Here is a 20,047-nt window from a genome sequence, read left to right as displayed (position 1 = left end):
GTTTCATCTCCCTCTCTAACGCTGGTGTGGAGGCTCTTGGCTGCTGGGGTACTGAGTTGTGCATGTCCTCGCCCTCCAGGTAGGTTCACTGTGTCCCTCCAATTTGCAGTTTCCTCTGCTGTTTTCTACCTAACTCTTCCCTGAGAATGCACTTTTTCCACTTTTTAAAACTATTTTCTCCTAGACTAGAGCAGCAAGTTCCCTCTCTACTCTGCCATCTTAATCCAGTCCAAGAATTAATATTGTTAAAATGCCCATATTACCTACTGCAATCTCTAGATTCAATATAGTCTCTATCAAACTATCAATGACATTCTTTACAGAATTAGAAAAATATAGGGGCTGGCGCTGTGGTGCAGTAGGTTAACGCCCTGGCCTGAAGCACTGGCATCCCATATGGCGCTGGTTCAATACCCAGCTGCTCCACCTCCAATCCAGCTCTCTGCTGTGGCCTGGGAGAGCAGTAGAAGATGGCCCAGGTACTTGGGTCCCTGCACCCGTGTGGGAGACGCCGAGGAAGCTCCTGTTTCCTGCCTTTGGATTGGCACAGCTCGGCCATTGCAGCCAACTGGGGAGTGAACCAGTGGATGGAAGACCTCTCTCTCTCTGTGTGTGTCTCTCCTCTCTCTGTGTAACTCTGTGGAAGAAAAGGAAGGGAAAGGGAAAGGGAAAGGGAAAAGGAAGAAGAGGGGAGGGAAGGGAAGGGGGGGGAGGGGAGGGATGATCCCAAAATTTGCAAGACCCAGAATAGCCAAAATGATCTTGAGGGGAAAGAAATCAAGATTAAATCCTCACAGTACCTGATTTCAAAACCTACTATAAAGCTTTAGTAATTAAAACATCATGATACTGGCATAAAAACTGACACATAGATAAATGGAACACAATACAGAACCCCAAAATTATTCCACATATGTATGGCCAACTGACCTTTATAAAAAGGTGCCAAAACATACACTGGGAAAAATCTTTTCAATAAGTGGTGCTGGCAAAATTGGATAAATGAAATATGTATATATATTTGTATGTGTGTTTGCATAAGAATGAATTTAGCTCCCTACCTCTCACTATATGTAAATTTCAACTCAAGCTGGATCAGATTTCAATGAAAGGCTTGAAACTATGAAATTGCTAGAAGAAAATATTATGAGAAACACTACACATTGTTGTAGACAATGATCTTTTAGACCTCCAAAGCACACAATAAAAGCAAATCTAAAAACAAATGGGGCTATATTGAACTTCTGAAACTTCTACACAGGTAGGGAAGCAACTGATGCAGTGAAGAGACATTCGACAGAATGGAAGAAAAGATTTGCAATCTACTTACCCAACAAAGGCTTAATATCCAGAATAGAACTCAAAAAAAAAAAATCGACAATAAAACCACCAATCCAGTTAAGAAATGGGGAAAGGACTTGAATAGACAGTTCCCCTGGCATTGGTTGCCTAGAGTTTGTAAGCTGTCAGAGATGAAATAATTGAACGAGTGAGTATTAACGACAAAGTGCAAATGTTGAGGGCAGGCCACAAGAGAACTTGAAATCAGGCAATAATAATTTCATCACCAGCCTGAGCTGCTTTCCTGGATCCCATTTGGCTTGCAGCTATATTAAAATGGACAGGACATCAGGCTTTTATTTAAATTAGGTTGGTAATATAGGCTTTGACTTTGTAAGCAAAGGGAAAGCACAAGCAGAACAGGCATAGAAAGAAGGAGTTCTTGGATGAGCCCTCATGGCTATCGGTGGGCTACATCACACTGAGCACTTGAGCTCTGTGGGCCTCAGTCACTGCCTCCTTGGAATGAGAGGGCTGGTCCAGCTAGTTTTGGGGAGATAACTCATGTTTCTGCACATCACGTGAACAGAGACACTGACTACCTTTTTTCACTTTATTTTTCCAAGAATGCTTGTAGAGCAAACAGTCTTGGAATAAAGACTCCATGTCTTCACCTCAAGGAAAGGGCAGATGTGCTTCCTGCCCCACGTATCTTTTATAAAAAAGGCCCTTCAAGGTTAAGATTCCTCTCCTATAAGCACTCCATTTCATTTGAAGGCATCCTCTGGTCTTCGTTGCCTTACTCTGTGGGAACTGGCAGTTGAATTGGGGAACCAGTGCAAATGCTGGACTCTGGCTACTGCTATCACTATGAGTAGTGAAGTCATTTGTCCTGGTCACAGGGTTTTCCTTTATCCTGCCAACATCCAGGATATTGTTTCAAGCTAATTGGAGATACTGTAATACAGCAGAATATCAGTCCTGTTGCAGTTCTAGACAGTGGCTGGGACCCACATCTGGATGCTGACACACTCATTTGGGTCAGTTATTACCAATACAGATTCCTGGGTCTCATCACTAGAATTCCAATTCAGTGGGCTACTTATTCCTTATGCTGTTCTGGTGGTCCAAGATCAGTACCTGAACACCTCAGCAGTATGTGATCATAAGACTTCTCCCACCACTGGAGGTCTAGGATTCTGTACTTGTATGTTTTGGATATTGATGCTGTGTGGCACCAGCTGAGGGTGCACCTCTGAGCTTGTGAAGACGAGCTAGCATCCACAGAATTCATCCTGCTCCCTGGTGACATTCAACTTCAGCATTTCCAGGAGCGACTGCCTCACAGGAGGGTCTGTCCACAACCTCACATGATGGAAATTTCTGTGATCTGCTGACACTCAAAGGTTTCCCTAACCGGAAACAATACCTAAGATATTCAAAAACAGTATGAAGTAATTTTTGTCCAGTTTTCAATCCCAGATAAACATAAAAACAGAAAGTATTTGATCTGAATAGTTTTATTTTGTTGGCTTACATTGATTGTGACTTTAAAGGAAATTGTCCTCTACCTTGCCACTACCCTCAAGTGCAGTTATTAAGCCTAAATGATGCAAAAACTAAAAAACCTGCCACTGAGTAATGGTTTTTTGATTTAGTGATAGAATTTTATGTGATACAATAATAGTAAAAGAATAAAAAAAGCTATGTAATTAAAATCATTTTATAAATATAGATTTTTTTCTCTGATTTTACAAAAATAGAAATGGTAAATGAATAAATTAACAGAAAATCAATAACTCAGAAAGGTAAAATTATAGTCTGTATGTGTTTACTTATTACAGAGTATTTACCTCGATTGTAGTGTGGGGATTATTTTTTAAAATTATAAAGAAGTACCTGTCAACAACTGCATGGTGGGAGCTGGGACAGTAGCTCTTGTTTGTCTTTACATCCCTAAAACAAAACTGAGCACAATAATGGTGTGTAGCCATGTTTACTGGATAGAAGAATGAAGGGAGCCCATTGTGCATATGTGCAACAAAACATACACAAACATATATGAATTGCTCATCCTGCTATGTAGATGACTCATTGCTAGCCATGGGGCTTTTCTCAGTTTCCTTCCATCTCCTTGTGTAGGCCAGGGGGAAATATAACTTGCTCCTTAAACCTTATGTCCTGCTTTATAAACACCTTTACACTGGGTTCTGCATTCCAATTCATTGAGGTTTCCTGCCCTGATAATAAGGTTAACATTTGATGGCAAGAGAGGAAAACTATGACGAAGGGGCAGAGACTTTTCCACATGAACAAATACTGATAATCATTTTTACGGGTCCCGTCTGTGTCTTCTCTCTTGACCAATGGATTAAACCTCTTACAAATCCACTGTGATGAGGCAATGTATATCTGACATTTGACCCCCAACCTGATCACATATATTTTCTGCTTTGTTTTTCAGTTTCACTAAAAGAGATAACAAAATATTGGAGACTGGAACCCCTAGGCTGTGGGTTTCCTCTAATTCTAACCTCATCTTATAAGCACTACATCTGATCTTCTTACGGACACCAAAGGAACAGCCTGCACAGCGAGGAGAAACGGGCTGTCCTCTTAGCTCTGTGCTCAGAGTGAGTAACCCCACTTGGCTTGGGAAGCACGAACTCAGGAAACCATCTCTTCTGTTTTTGGAGTCAGTTCTCTAAAGTGACCACTAGGTGGAGATAACTCCTCTGTGTAAGTAGCCATTTAGTGGTAAACTACAGAAGGTAAGGTTGGCCTTCTCCATCAAATGAAAAAAGAGAAAGGGGGGGGGGGGGAAGAGGGAGGTTTGAAGGAGGGAGGGGGAGAGAGAGAGACAGAGAGACAGAGAGACAGAGAGAGAGTGGAAGGAAAGAAGGAAGAAAGGATTTTGTCAATCCTTGAGCTTGTAGAATTTAGTCAGGTATTAAAATACCAACTGAGCAACATCTATTCATACAATGTTACTTGGGATTAGAAATTTTATGAGTCAAATTTTATTAAACCTAACTGTGGTGTTTCCTTTAACAATATAACTATTTCTTTTTTATTTTTTTTTAATTTTTTATTTTTTGACATGCAGAGTGGACAGTGAGAGAGAGAGACAGAGAAAAAGGTCTTCCTTTTACCGTTGGTTCACCCTCCAATGGCTGCCGCGGCCAGCGCACTGCGCTGATCCGATGGCAGGAGCCAGGTACTTATCCTGGTCTCCCATGGGGTGCAGGGCCCAAGCACTTGGGCCATCCTCCACTGCCTTCCCTGGCCACAGCAGAGAGCTGGCCTGGAAGAGGGGCAACCGGGACAGAATCCGGCGCCCCGACCGGGACTTGAACCCAGTGTGCCAGCACCGCAAGGCAGAGGATTAGCCTAGTGAGCCGCGGCGCCGGTCGTAACTATTTCTTTAAATCTAAACAATTCATATAATTTTTGCCCAAATAAGATCTTTTCTTCTTGGAGAGTTAGCAAATCACATTGTTTCCCTTGTCACTGATTTTTCTTTTCTTACTTTATATTTTCTTTAACTAGAGAGAATATAAAGTAGCATCTTTTAAAAACTTTACTGGCTTATTTTATGTTTCATTATAATGCTATTGAGTAACATATAATGTGGAACATTTTAATCTCTTTAAAATTATTTCCTATTTTTTACTTAGATTTCCATTTATGTTATGACTTCCTTCAGAGAACTCTTTGCAAATCTGATCACAACCTCTGGAGGGCAATGTGATGATTCTCTGTGCTAAGCATATATCAGTTTAAGCAACAATAGTCAGATTTGCCTCCCCGCCCTCTTTTTTTCCCCTTCCTTCCTCTTATTTTCATCATCATTTCCCCAGAAACTAGGAAATATTGCAAAACTTGAAGGATTGGTACTGCTCTTTTTAAACTTCAAGTACTATTATTTCTTTCTCCCTTGAAACTCTATTAAACTCCTTTTCTTACATACTGCACCTTTTAGTTGTTAGCGGAGCACCATGGCCACAATGAAATAGCTGCTTCCAGAAACAGAAGAGGAGCTGAATCTTCAATGGGAAAATGCAGTAAGAAACCATACTTGCTACAAGTGTTTTCTCCAACTGTGATGCATTCTGCTGCTCTCAGGAAAACATGTTCTACACAATTTGTTCAAACCAATTCCTTGATATTGAGATCTGTTTTCATTTAATATTAATATATTAAGACCAAAGGTGAGCCTTAATAATCTGTCATAGTCATAAGATTATAAAGAATACCATACTTTATTCCAAACTGTCCATCATGAATTATTGCTCACAAATACTTCCTAGTGGACTCACATCTTGAATTTCACTGAGGATAATTTGAAATTACATCATGCATAATAGATGTGCTTATAAAATATTCTCTTACTTATTTGCTTTGGTAAATGTTACAGTCTGGGGTTTATTTTACTGTAGAAATTCAATTTTTCATCCTAGTTTAATTCTTTACTGATATCCTACTTGGTTCAAGCCACTGGACTAGGTGTCCAAATTGATTCAAACACAAATAAAATGTCACTAAATTTAAGAAGCTTATAATTTACTGCAAGGATAAAACAACATGATTCCAAGGGAGGTTCATGAAGAATATTGTCATGAAAATATTCTGAGGAAGGATACGTGGGGGATTGAAAGTGAGAGCCTCAGGGCTGAGGAATAAAGTGCGGAGCTCAAGAAGGTGTTGGAAGAGGACTGACAGATGGCCATGCACGTGAAAGCTAGACAATGTCCACAACAGCAGATCTGCGTCCTTATGATGATAGTTTCATATTTTTCCATGTGCTGACTCCTCTTCTTCCTCCTTCATTTTATGCTATTTTGAACTATGTTAAAATTAAGCCTTTTTAAACTAGACGGTATTATAAAATTGTGTGAAGTAGATAAATATTCATAAAACCTAACTGACCTTCATTGATTCAAAAATTGTGATTGTGTAGGGTCTAGCATTGTCAAATACCTTTGCTCATCAAATGCTTTTGCCAATGTTAATATAAGTTAAAAGGAAATTCTAAAATTAAAAAAATATCTTGGGTTATTTGAAAAAACTTATGCTACCTTTATATAACAAAAAAAATCTGTTAAGTACATATCATAAGTACATTCCCTGTTTGTTAAAATGGCTCCTCTAGGAATTATTAATTAATCCTTAATAGTACAGTTTTAGTTACCACATATTCATAAAGTAATTAAAAAGTGAATTTGTATTTCTTTCAAAGAAAATATTGTATAAATCTTAGAGTTTTCACAAGGTCCTAATGTCTCCCCATTTCACCAGAGTTAGTGAAACATTAATTAAATATTTGCCCAGAACATTCATATTGTCAGGTTTAAAGTGCACATAACAGTCCCCAGGAAAGGTTTCTCCCATCCCCCCAGGAGTGGTTGGTGCCTGACCTTTCTGTCTTCTTCATGAGTAGACTTATGATCTACAACAGCCATTGGAGGTTCATGTGCCAGGTAAGAAAGCTGAGACTTGGAGCGCTGCCGGAGAGACGCTCTGTAAGCGAACAGAAAGACGAGGGAGTCTGTCATTCATGGGCAGCCTGAAACAGGACTCAACTGGTGTGCAAGTTTACATCACATACTTCAAATAACAAAAATGTTTAGTAGGTCACTTGGCAAACAGATAGGGAAGCTTCCAGGTTAGATCTGACAAAGCTATTCTTAGAGCAGAGCTGATCAACTTGATGACTCTGGGCCTCAAGCTCCGTAGCTGCTGATCCCAGACTAAGATGCAGCCAGAAGAGAGAGAAGGAGAAGGGATAAAATTATCCTTCCAGTTCACCCACAAAGGCTCAAGACTCAAATACATCCAGACTCACATGACTGCTAATTGCTGCTTTGGCCATGCTCCATCACCTTTATCTCCCTTCTAACTTAGGCTCTGGTTTTGGTTTTTCTCTCCTCCCACACTTCACTCCCACTTAGCTATCCCTGATGTTCACTTAAAATATGATGCTACCTGGGTACAGATGAGTTTTTAAGAAGGAAATAGGCCCCCTGGTAAATTTTCCTCCAGGCTATTTACTGCTCCTAGGGTTGCACTAACAAAATTGCTATTGAACTATAACTTAGCTTAATGTGCTCATTCATTTATTAATTCAACAGAAACTCTTAGGGCACCTACAACATACAAACCAACGTTAGGTCTTTTGGGAGACACAAAGAGTAGTCAATAAGACTCCTCACTCAGGAGTTTAATCTTATAGAAGAGCAAGGCATGTACTTAACCCTGATGTTTGGAAGAGCTATAAGGCAGGTTGAATAAAAATTTTGGGAATTCAAATGAAAATGAAGTGTTTGGCAAGTTTTACCCATAAACGCTTCATAGAGAATATGGCTAAAGTTGGATTTGACATTGGTCAACTAGAGGAAAGAGTAATTCTGATTGAGAGAACAAGATAAACAGATGCATAGACACAGGAGAAAACAGGGTATTTGTTAAATATACTCAATACATGAGAAGCATAGGAAGTACAGGCAAACACCCCCCGCCCCTACCGCGCATAGATTTCTGGGTAGGAGACTACTATTCTTTTGTATGTTAACATGAAAGCATATAGCACTGGAAACTCCTAGCAATTATGTTGAACCCTGTAGGAAAGAAGCTTCCTGAAAAATGAAGCCAACAGTGGAAAACTGGAGCTGAGAAGAGAGGGAGAAATTGTATTTGTTGTGGACATATCACTGAAGCCCCAGCCTTGCCAAAAACCAAAGCATCTTTGAACTATTTACTGATGAGTGTAGATTCTTTCCCTTTAAAGGTTAAACCAAGTTAAATTAGGTTTTCAGTCATTTGCAAATAGTCTTAAATGATGCAGCCAGTGCTGAAGATTTGGGAGAAGGGAAGTAGCATTATCAAAGCTGTGCTTTAGAAAGCTTAACCTGAAATGAATAGTATACCTACTGTTTTAATGTAATTAGAACCATTCAGATCTCTCTCTCTCTCTCTCTCTCTCTCTCTCTCTCTCTCTCTCTGTGTGTGTGTGTGTGTGTGTATCCATGTGAAACTAGAATAAAACAACTATTAAGGTGATTTCTGCTTACTATATGCTCATCTAGTTTTCTGGAGAAAGCAGCATACGTCATTGTGATATTTTGCTTCTGCATCCCACTGTTCATGGCATTGCCATCTCCTAAGTCAGCCAGGTTCAACTCTATGTATGTACCTCTAGTTCTCCACCACCCTGCCAAGTCTCATCATGTACATATATGAGACCACTGCTCACTTCCCCTCTCTGCCATTAGACTGATTTCTGGGACACTTCCCATTTATTCCTACCTGGCCTGAAACTCTACAGCAATGTTCATCTCTTTGGGTTAGGTAAATAAGGACAGGGTATCTTTTCTAGAAAGTGCAAATAATAGCCTTGTGTCACCTGGAAAGAGCAGAGCACATGATAGGGGTGAGGCTTACGGTCATGAACCTAAAAAGCAGGCCCAAAGCAATGACATCAAGGAGAACTACGTGGAGAAGAGGAGGATATAAAGATACATGGACTATATCCAAGTTCTAAACATGGAAAGATCTATATCCTTGTCCCCTCAGGTAATTACTGTATTTCCTAAGTCTCTCTGGCCACTCTCCACCTGTTTAGAATAGGCTGCCACAAGGCCATGGGTGGTGAAGGTGCTAGACTGGTGCTCTACCTGCCAGCTGGTTCCCCCTTAACTCCTCCAAATGCCAGCATAAGAATTCCGTCACACTCCTTTTCAGAAGCCTACAATGTCTGCCCCTCCCTTTCTCAGAGCTGTACTCACTTCTTACTGCAAATAAAGAAAACTCATTTGGGAAACAACTTCTATCTGCATTGGCATTTAGGAAATTTATTGCTGTTATACATTAAATTGTTCTTGAATCTAGAATATACTGCTGAAGAGGGGTTTGGTTATAAGATGAAATCAAAGTAATAAGATACACATTAACATCCCCTTTAGTCATCTTTTAGCAAAAAAAAAAAAAAAAAGTCTGTCAGCATATACAAGGAGATATTTTTAACAGACCTTCCTCAAACTTAGGCATCTTTTCCTGCAGGAGGCTAGTGCTGCTTTCTGTGTGTTTCTGAATTTCTTGTCTTGGCCACTGAACTGAAGAATTTGTGAGAAATTATAGCCAAATAAGAAATATTTACATTACAAATTATTATCTTGTCCTAATAATAAGCTGTAATTGAACTACTCTGGGTAGAATTTCATTCATCTTAAAAGTTTCTTTTCTTTTTCTTTTTTTTTTTTTTTTGACAGGCAGAGTGGACAGTGAGAGAGACAGAAAGGTCTTCCTTTTGCCATTGGTTCACTCTTCAATGGCTGCTGCGGCCAGCGCGCTACGGCCAGCGCACCGCGCTGATCCGATGGCAGGAGCCAGGTGCTTCTCCTGGTCTCCCATGGGGTGCAGGGCCCAAGCACTTGGGCCATCCTCCACTGCACTCCCGGGCCACAGCAGAGAGCTGGCCTGGAAGAGGGGCAACTGGGACAGAATCCAGCGCCCCAACCGGGACTAGAACCCGGTGTGCCGGCACCACAAGGCAGAGGATTAGCCTAGTGAGCCGCAGCACCGGCCATCTTAAAAGTTAACAAGACATTTATTTTCTTGTTGATGTGACCACAAGACACACTGCCACCTTTGACTTAGTGACCAAAACAAATGCCTTATTATTCTCTGTGTTTAAGAAGTTAGCTGGTGGTTAAGAAGTGCTGTGGTTAAGCCTCCGCCTGTGGCGCTAGCATCCCACATGTGCATTGGTATTGGCTGCTCCATTTCTGATCCAGCTCCCTGGTAGTGGCCTGGGAAAGCAGCAGAAGGTAGCCCAAGTGCTTGGGTCCCTGCACCCTTGTGAGAGACCTTGAAGAAGCTCCTGGCTCCTGGCTTCAGATTGGCCCATCTCCGGCTGTTGCAGCCATTTGGGAAGTGAAGCAAGCAGATGGAAGACTTTTCTCTCTCTCTCTCTCTGTGTCTGTAACTCTGCCTCCCAAATAAATAAATAAATCTTTTAAAAATTTAGTTGGTAACTTCAGGTTGTGATTCTCATGATTCTTTTGATTTCAATTTTTTATTCCTGATTAAGCATACAGTCAGATGTTTATAAAAATTGCTTAAGAGTTGGGGTGATTTTTATACCTTTTACTTTATAGAGCAACTTAAAACTATTTCTTTGCTCTTTTCCAAATTCAATAAATTCAGTAACACTAACATTTCTTAAACTTTTTAAAAAATTTTTTGACAGGCAGAGTGGACAGTGAGAGAGAGAAAGAGAGAGAAAGGTCTTCCTTTTGCCGTTGGTTCACCCTCCAATGGCCGCCGCGGCCAGCACGGCACACTGATCCGAAGCCAGGAGCCAGGTGCTTCTCCTGGTCTCCCATGCGGGTGCAGGGCCCAAGCACTTGGGCCATCCTCCACTGCCTTCCCGGGCCACAGCAGAGAGCTGGACTGGAAGAGGAGCAACCGGGACAGAATCGGGCACCCCGACCGGGACTACAACCTGGTGTGCTGGCGCCACAGGCGGAGGATTAGCCTACAGAGCTGCGGTGCTGGCTTTTTCTTAAATTTTTTAAAAAGAGTTTTTCTCAAGTGGAAAAAAAAATAAATAACCCAAACCTGAAAATTTAGATTGATAAAGAGTAGACACATCGAAGGCTGAAGCATGATTTATGCTTGAAAATAAGTATAATACTTTTTAGTGAATTGTTCTTTGAATATTAAAAATAGTAAGTAAATATGTTTTTCAACTGCTTGGATGTGTTACCCGAATATTAATTTTAAGTTTCCTTAGCTATTTTTAGTAAACAATTAGGCAACTTGACAGTGAGTGATATCATGGAGCTGTTCCCCGGAACAAAGTCTCACATTAAAAGCTTCACAAACGGTAGAGAGGTCTGTTGTCCTCCCATCACCCTTAGCAGCTCCTAACTCAAGAAAAAAACTTTGACTAACATTTTCATAAATATGTACAAACACGCTTAGGCAGAATTCTTCTTAACATATAGTCTTTTATCATTAAAATAATTTTTAAATTGAAACTCAAACTATGATGAAAGACCTCATTTTACAGTGTTTCTAATAGCATACTCCAAAAATATGTTTTGAAAGTAACAACTTTCAAAAGATCCAGAGGAAAATGAATAGCTCATTTAGGGAAATTTTCTCTAAGAGCTAAAAAATACATTTATATTTTTATCTAGTGGAGAAATGATTTAACTTCATTTTGGGTACTCTGGGAGCAGAGGTGTTTGTAATTCAACTACAGCTCAACAGGTTAAAGAATACAGCTAAAGGTATGAGTTTGATCTCTGTAAGTGACAATGTTTCATACTACAGTTAGCTTAGGTGTGAAGAGACTCAACACAGAATTTTTTTAAAAATCCTCTTTCAGAACTCAATAAACAACAGTTTGACCATACATTCTTTCCATGGTGACTCATAAAAAGCTAAAGTTAAACAAAGCAAAACTGAACCAGAGACCTAAGTGTCTATATACCAACTAAGGATCCGTATTACACAAGCCTTGAGAGTGTGCTTAGGGCTGTCCTTGTTGTACACAGATAGTGCCAAAGAATCACAGCTGCACAGGGCTCCTGAGAACATGTGAAAATTTTTAAATCTTCCCCATGGCTTGAGCTTACCTTAAACTGTCCTGGTAGTTCCCTCTGCTAAAGGTCTTCTCAGGTATGTCATCTTCAGTTGTACCTTTTTCTATTGAACACAACAAGATCAATTTTTAAATGTTTGCAATAAGTAGAAATACAGCCAAACACAATTATTTATTGCATTTGCCTGAAATATGATTACCATACCTGAGGCCAAAAACCTTCCATTAATTTTATTGCAATAAATAAGACTTAGAACTTGTACAACTGTTGAAATCTTCACTTAATTTATACTAAATTGATCTTCTATATATAAAGATAATTGAAAATGAATCTTGATGTGAATGGAATGGGAGAGGGAGCGGGAGATGGGAAGGTTGTGGGTGGGAGGGAAGTTATGGGGGGGAAGCCATTGTAATACATAAACTGTACTTTGGAAATTTATATTTATTAAATAAAAGTTAAAAAAATAAAAACTACATATGCTAATCTAAAAAAAGAACCTGTACAGCACATTCTAACAAAAATTTTCAAAATATTTAGCAATATTGAGTCATTTGAACTGCATAACAGCCTATTATCTCTATAGAAAATTGTGTCTTAGCATGAATAATGAAAAAATAAAGGAAACTCACTAGAAGTGGCAAAAATTACAGAGCCACCAAACTTTATTATTTGGAATAACTCATGTATGTTAAAAGTACACAGCAGGGGCTGGCACTGTGGCATAGTAGAATCCCATATGGGTACCAGTGTGTTCTGAGATGCTCCATTTATGATCCGGCAAATCAGTAGAAGTTGGCCCAAAAGCTTGGGCCCCTGCCACCCACATGCAAGGCCCAGATGATGCTCCTGGCTCCTGGCTTCAGTCTGACCCATCCTGGTCATTGCAGCTATCTGGGGTGTCAACCAGTGGATAGAAGACTTGTCTCTATTTTTCTGTAATTCTGACTTTCAAATAAATATTTTTTTTAAGTACACAGTAGTTCTATCAAAAGTAGTTTACAAGTCCAAATGTAAAATGGTGGAGAAGTTTGAGAGTGGTTGGTTGAGACTGGAGTAACCACCAAGTCTGAAAATTCATACTGATAAAGAGTAGTCAAACCAGTGTCTGAAGCATCCAACTACATTTGAAAATAAGTATAATGCTTTTCAGTCATTGATTGATTCACATGACCAATAAGAATGGAGCTCGGGGGCCGGCACTGTGGTGCATCAGGTTAACGCCCTGGCCTGAAGTGCCGGCATGCCATATGGGCGCCGGTTCAAGACCCGGCTGCTCCACTTCCAATCCAGCTCTCTGCTATGGTCTGGGAAAGCAGTAGAGGATGGCCCAAATCCTTGGGTCCCTACACCTGTGTGGGAGACCCAGAAGAAGCTCCTGGCTCCTGGCTATGGATGGGTGCAGCTCCGGCCATTGCGGCCAACTGGGGAGTGAACCAGCAGATGGAAGACCTCTCACCCTCTCTCTCTCTGTGTAACTATGATTTTCAAATAAATAAATAAATCTTTAAAAAAAAAAACCAGAATGGATCTCTACAGTGTGCAGGATATGATCAGAGAAGGAAAGGGCAATGAAGAGGGAGTGGAATTGAACATTAGAAGACCTTAGGGGCCGGGGCCGTGGCTCACTAGGCTAATCCTCCGCCTAGCGGCGCCGGCACACTGGGTTCTAGTCCCAGTCGGGGCACCGGATTCTGTCCCGGTTGCCCCTCTTCCAGGCCAGCTCTCTGCTGTGGCCAGGGAGTGCAGTGGAAGATGGCCCAAGTGCTTGGGTCCTGCACCCCATGGGAGACCAGGAGAGGCACCTGGCTCCTGCCTTCGGATCAGCGCGGTGCGCCGGCCGTGGCGGCCATTGGAGGGTGCACCAACGGCAAAAGGAAGACCTTTCTCTCTGTCTCTCTCTCTCACTGTTCGCTTTGTCAAAAAAAAAAAAAAAAAAAAAAAAAAAAGGAAGACCTTGGTGTTAGCTCTACGACTTGATCAAACAAATTGGCCTCCTGAGCTTCAGTTCTTCCATTTATCATCTATATCATACCTCCTAGGACTGTTGGAAGAACAAATCAGACAGTGTGTATTAAAATACATGCAAAGCCACAAAGCACTAAGTATGTTAACTTTTCAATAAAAAGTGTAAGTATAATGGAAAAGGCACTTGCCCTTTACATTCTCTTCATTAAGGGCTTGATCTCCTTGATTTCGTTGACTTTGCAAAGTCACCAGAGTGAAGTAAACACCTTTCCTTTCCAACAGTTCTTCATGCGTGCCTCTTTCTACCGCTGCACCATGTTCAAAACCAATGATGACATCTGCTGTTCTGATTGTGGATAGACGATGTGCGACAGAAACAATTGTATGTCCGTGCTGAGTCTGTAAGGATGTATACTGCATGGTTAAACGAGATCACAGGACAGAGCTGACAACAGTCTCTGCATCATCTCCGACCCGACAAGTAACTCAGAGTTTTAGTCCCTAGGAATAGCCTTAAACTGTCGGGGCAGATATTAGAAAAGGCCAGAAAGCTTTCTTGTAGCCATAAACCTCATCACACATTGGTTTGGTCACTACTACCAAGCAACAGCTGAAAAAAAAAAGTGGGGAGATTTTTTAAAATTACATATTATACTCTTCACTAGATTTTGTGTTTTACACGCTCACCTTTTAGAAGCAAATCACATTGTCTTCAGTTGTGAGGAGGATTGAAGTCAACCAATATTTTCTAAGTGATACTCTAGATATCACATACTCCTGTTCCTCCAAAGCTGCCTTTTCTGAAACAGCATTCCCACACGCGCCTATAAAATGAACTTAGACTTTCCACAAACCTTACTCAATGCTTCTTGCACCATGGCTTCACTTTCATTGTCCAGAGCTGAGGTAGCCATGTCCAAAAGAAGGATCTTGGGGTTTCGGATGAGGGCTCTAGCGATGGCTACTCGTTGTTTCTGACCACCACTCATCTGGCCTCCTCCTTCTCCAACAAGGGTGTCAAATTGCTAGGAAGAAGGTCACACAAGCCATGAAGGGAGAATTTGATGGCTCCAGACAGGTGCCTAATACCACGTCCCTTCTAGCTTCCTCCTCAAGTGTAATTTTTCATAGGTACAGTTATCATAGAAAAGAAAAAAACTCTTCCCAAAGTAGATGATTGTCTAATTAATATTTGCATGTGAGTTAAAAATGGATTTGTTGACCTAAATGAAAGATCTCTGTGAGTGAGATCCCAGTGGAAAGAACAGGTCATCAAAGAAGGAGGTACCTTTCTCTGAAGGGAGGAGAGAACTTCCACTTTGACTATGGCCTTGTCTAAATAAGGTTGGAGTTGGTGAACTCAAGAGGCTTCCATAGCCTTAGCAGCTCATGATGAGAGCCTCGGGTGATTACTGATGTCTTAAATAAGAGTGTCAATTGTTAAATTGACAACAGGAGTCGCTGTGCACTTACTCCCCACGTAGGACCTCTGTCCTTAATGTGTTGTACTATGCGAATTAATGGTAAAACTAGTATTCAAACAGTACTTTATACTTTGTGTGTCTGTGTGGGTGCAATCTATTGAAATTTTACTTAGTATATACTAAGTTGATCTTCTGTATATATAAAGATAATTAAAAATGAATCTTAATGAAGAATGGGATAGGAGATGGAGTAGGAGATGGGATGGTTTGCAGGTAGGGGGTGGTTATGGGGGGAAAAACTGCTATAATCCCAAAGTTGTACTTTTTTTTTTTTGACAGGCAGAGTGGACAGTGAGAGAGAGAGAGACAGAGGGAAAGGTCTTCCTTTACCGTTGGTTCACCCTCCAATGGCCGCTGTGGCCGGCGTGCTGTGGCCAGTGCACCGCGCTGATCCGAAGGCAGGAGCCAGGTGCTTTTTCTGGTCTCCCATGGGGTGCAGAGCCCAAGCACTTGGGCCATCCTCCTCTGCACTCCCGGGCCACAGCAGAGAGCTGGCCTGGAAGAGGGACAACCGGGACAGAATCCGGCGCCCCAACCGGGACTAGAACCAGGTGTGCCAGCGCCACAGGCGGAGGATTAGCCTATTGAGCCATGGCGTTGGCCCCGAAGTTGTACTCTCGAAATTTTATTTATTAAATAAATGTTTTCTAAAAAATAAAATAAAAATGGATTTATGCTTTTATTCCCAGGTTCTATGGGGTGTGTAAATGTTCCTTTTAAGCTCAACTTTACTGAAAAATTTTCAACCAAAGCAAAAATTGACCAGGATCTTAAAAATCCATCTTAAGGGTTGAAAGCATATACTGGGGCTGGTGCTGTGGCAAAGTGGATGAAGCCACTGCCTGCAGTGCCAGCATCCCATGTGGGTGCCCATTTGAGTCCCAGCTGCTCCATTTCCAATCCAGCTCTTTGCTATAGCCTGGGAAAGCAGTGGAGGGTGGCCCGGCTCCTTAGGACCCTGCACCCACATGGGGGAACCAAAGGAGGCTCCTAGCCCCTGGCTTTGGATCGGCTAAGCTCCGATCATTGCATCCAATTGGGGAGTGAACCAGCAGATCAAAGACCTCTCTCTCTTTCTCTGTCTCTCCTGAAACATAGCATTAATAATTAATCATTTAAAATGATTCAGTATTCAAATGAAAAATGGGTATTATTACATGTCTTTTTTCTTTCACCCTCTTGTTTCTCTTAGAATATAAGGCTGGGGTACCTGTGGCAGGTCCATGATGAAGTTGTAGGCATTGGCCTCTTTGGCAGCTTGGATTATATCTTCCATTGTAGCATCTTCTCTGCCATAACGAATGTTTTCTGCTATGGTGGTGGAGAACAGAACTGGCTCTTGCTCAACTATCCCAATCTGATCTCTAAGCCACTGGATATTGAGAGAGCGGATGTCATGGCCATCCAGAGTCACCTAGAGAGCAGAGCACAGTGTCTCATCTCTTGTAAGCTTCAGGGCGCTGAATGATAATGTTGTATTGTACTTGACCGGTGGGGAACAAGACTCACAAAAACAATTCTTCTTAAAATGCAGTTTGTCTATGGACAACTGAAATCAAGCACTAGTTGATTGGGGGACAATTTAGGATGGAAACACAGATTTATGTGAAAGTTACTTAATTTAACACTGTTTAGCCTAGGAATGGACAAGTTTTTCATTCTTCAATAAACAGTAGAGTCATATTTTACCTTTTGATTTGTGACCAAAAAGGGACTTCAAAATAAATGGAAATAAGTAATGTTGCCTATCTTGCATATTACACTTTTTGTGGTAAATCTTACTTTCTGGCCAGATTACTCAAATAACACTGCTTTCAAAAGAAATTGAATTTATAAGTGGGAGGAAATAAAAATGACTATTAGCAAAAACGTAAACATCATACATCAAGATACGGTGGTACATGGTAAGGAATACCCAACCAAGAATGCAGTGTCTGTGAACAAGGAAAATTCTGTTGTGTCTGCCACATCAACATCAGTGTAACATTACGCGCACTACAGAGAGCCCAGTGCACTGAAGCCATTTAACAAAGTCAAATGAGTCCATCTGAAGGTATCAAGGAGATTTTGATAAACATGACATTGTGATAGGCTGAAAGGGTATGGGCTTTGGCATCTAACACACCTGAGTTCAAATTGTGGCTTGATTACTTCCTCACTGAATGACCTGGGCAAGTCCCAATCTTTCTCCTCTTCCTCATTGTAATGACCTCTTTGGGAGGTCATTGTAAAAATAGGAAATTTTTTATAAAGTATGTGATATATAAGATGTGATGAGTAAATGATAATTATTAATATTTATTTTCTTAGCTTCAGTCTATATAGTAAAATAAACTCACAGAAAAAGATACTAAATTGTGCAATTACATAAAAATGTTTAAAAACTGAACTTCTCAAAGCAGTCATCAAGGGCTACTCTCTGTTAACTTCTAGCCATATTAGCTTTTCTATACTTAGAATTTTCAAAACTTTAGGAAATAATAATGATTTTCTTATATACACAAAAAGAAGTGGAACAGAGACTTCACCGAAGAGGCAGCAATTCCCACAGTTACCACTGTACAGTTATAGTACCCAGCACCCAGGACGGGCTACTTATTCACTGAGCACCATCACCATGCAGGAAGTTTGTCATGTCAATTCAGCCAAAAATCATTAAGTCAATGCCTGTGCTAGGACAATGTCAGAGTATGACAGGCCTTTCCATTTGACAAGTACCATCATTTACTCTCTTCTATCCCCATTTATTGAGAAGTTCCTGGAAGATACACACCATGCCTTCAGTGGGGTCATAGAATCGTTGAATGAGCTGCAATGCTGTGCTCTTTCCAGCACCACTGGGGCCTACCAGAGCTGTCATTTCCCCTGGTTTAATGACCATGCTGAGGTTATTTAAAATCTGGAGAAGAAAGAAAACAATAGAATTCAGATTGCCACGGTGTACTAAATCAAGTAATGAAGCTACAAGCTAGAGCACCAGGTGAGGACACCCTGTGTACATGTGTGTTGACCGATGGCCCCAAAGCAGTATCCATCAATACCCATAAAATCACTTGCAAAAGGAAACAGGGCCTCGGAGACAGGTTTTAGAAATCTGTATTTATTACCTACTAGCTTTGGCTGAAAATAAAACGTAAGCCTTGTTAATTTTTAAAATTATGTTCCAAAGTCTAATTTAAAACTGTGAACATATCAGGTTACCCCAAGGAAACTATCCCAATTAATTAAAGAAAAAAACCATTAAGTTACAAATATTCTAACTTAGGGGCTGCGCTGTGGCGTAGTAGGTAAATCCGCTACCTGTGGCACTGGCATCTCATATGGGCACCAGTTTGAGTCCTGGCTGCTCCAATTCCGATCCAGCTCCCTGATAATGCATCTGGAGGGCAGCAGAGGATAGCCCAAATACTTGGGCGCCTGCACTTGGGAGACTCCTGGCTCTAGCCTGGCCCAGTCCCAACCATTTGGAGAATGAACCAGCGGATAAAGGGTCTCTCTCTCTTCTGTCTCTCTCTTTCACTCTCTGTGGCTCTGCCTTTCAAATAAATATAGGGAGACCTAGAAAGAGGTCCCAGCTTCCAGTTTTGGTCCAGCATAGTCCAGTCTTTTGAGGGCATTTGGGAAGTGAACAAGCAGATGAGAGCTCTCTCTTTCCATCTTTGCTTCTCAAACAAGAGAAATAAATAATAAATTAACAATGTTTTAAAGCAAAAAGAAAGGATTTTGAATGTTTTTACCCAGAGAAATGATGTTTGAGGAGTAAGATAAACTTACCCTGACTTGAGCATTACATAATGTATACATGTATCAAAATATCACATGGTATCCATAAATATGTACAATATCTATGTGCTGTGCCTATTAAAAAAAGTAATTATTTTTTTAAAGGTAGGGACTGTGGACTAAATTCTGGTAGGTATTGAGAGGGAAAAATACACAGCTCCCTCATATCTGCCAGATATTTCCACCAGTTAGAGGGGACTTTCGTACTGATTATATGAAGGTGATTTGGGGTCCTCTGTGTGACAAAATCTCATGTTTCGTTTCACACTAGACAGTCAGTTTACAAATGCATTTCCACTTACTGGCTTGCATTAGATGGTAAGCTCCCCAGGGAAGGCAGGCATTTAGTGCTTTTGTTTTTTAACATTAATGTCAAAGTACAATGTGGTGCCCAGTAGGGCGAAATACATACTCACAGTATGAATGAAGACTATTTATGGATCTAAGTAAGGAAGTGTTATTAAATAAATGATTGGTGCTAGTAATAGAAGACAGAACAGAAATGATTTAAATGTGTTTTAGTTTAACCAGTATTTGTTGAGCAACTGTAGTGAGCTGACTGTGAATAGCTACTATACAGTTTGAGAGATCCATTCATAAATATTTACTAAATGAGTGAGGAATGCCTTGTGATTTATATTGTACAATGGATTTTTGCATACATTATGACATTTGATGTTGAGGTATATATATATTATACAATAATAAAAATACTTCAAATATCTAATCAGAATATAAACTCACATATTTGCTGTGTTTTATATATTTATATGTGTTGGTTAAATGGGTAAACATTTATATACTTGTAATACATACTCAGAGATGTACATTTATGTATATTTATGTAACATCAATGTATGTCTCTAGGTAATATATTCTATATATTAATATCTACATATATTATAAATATTATAACATATA

General features: G+C 40.4%; 1 protein-coding gene across 3 annotated transcripts in view; it reads right to left on the bottom strand.

Annotated features, from left to right (window-relative positions):
* ABCB11 (ATP binding cassette subfamily B member 11) overlaps positions 1-20,047 on the bottom strand; it is a 110,455-nt gene that overhangs the window by 38,545 nt on the left and 51,863 nt on the right. For 2 of the 3 annotated variants that reach the window (XM_008258414.4, XM_008258413.4), the window contains exons 13-18: positions 18,117-18,242; positions 16,554-16,757; positions 14,714-14,884; positions 14,048-14,258; positions 11,925-11,994; positions 6,699-6,801 (exon numbers count right to left, since the gene is read on the bottom strand). In XM_008258414.4, the coding sequence (XP_008256636.2) occupies positions 6,699-6,801; positions 11,925-11,994; positions 14,048-14,258; positions 14,714-14,884; positions 16,554-16,757; positions 18,117-18,242 (885 nt within the window). 3 annotated transcript variants of the gene reach the window in all.

This window comes from Oryctolagus cuniculus, chromosome 3, assembly GCF_964237555.1.
Source record: "Oryctolagus cuniculus chromosome 3, mOryCun1.1, whole genome shotgun sequence".
NCBI classification, from domain to species: Eukaryota; Metazoa; Chordata; class Mammalia; order Lagomorpha; family Leporidae; genus Oryctolagus; species Oryctolagus cuniculus.
This window is presented reverse-complemented; position numbering and strand designations above follow the sequence as displayed.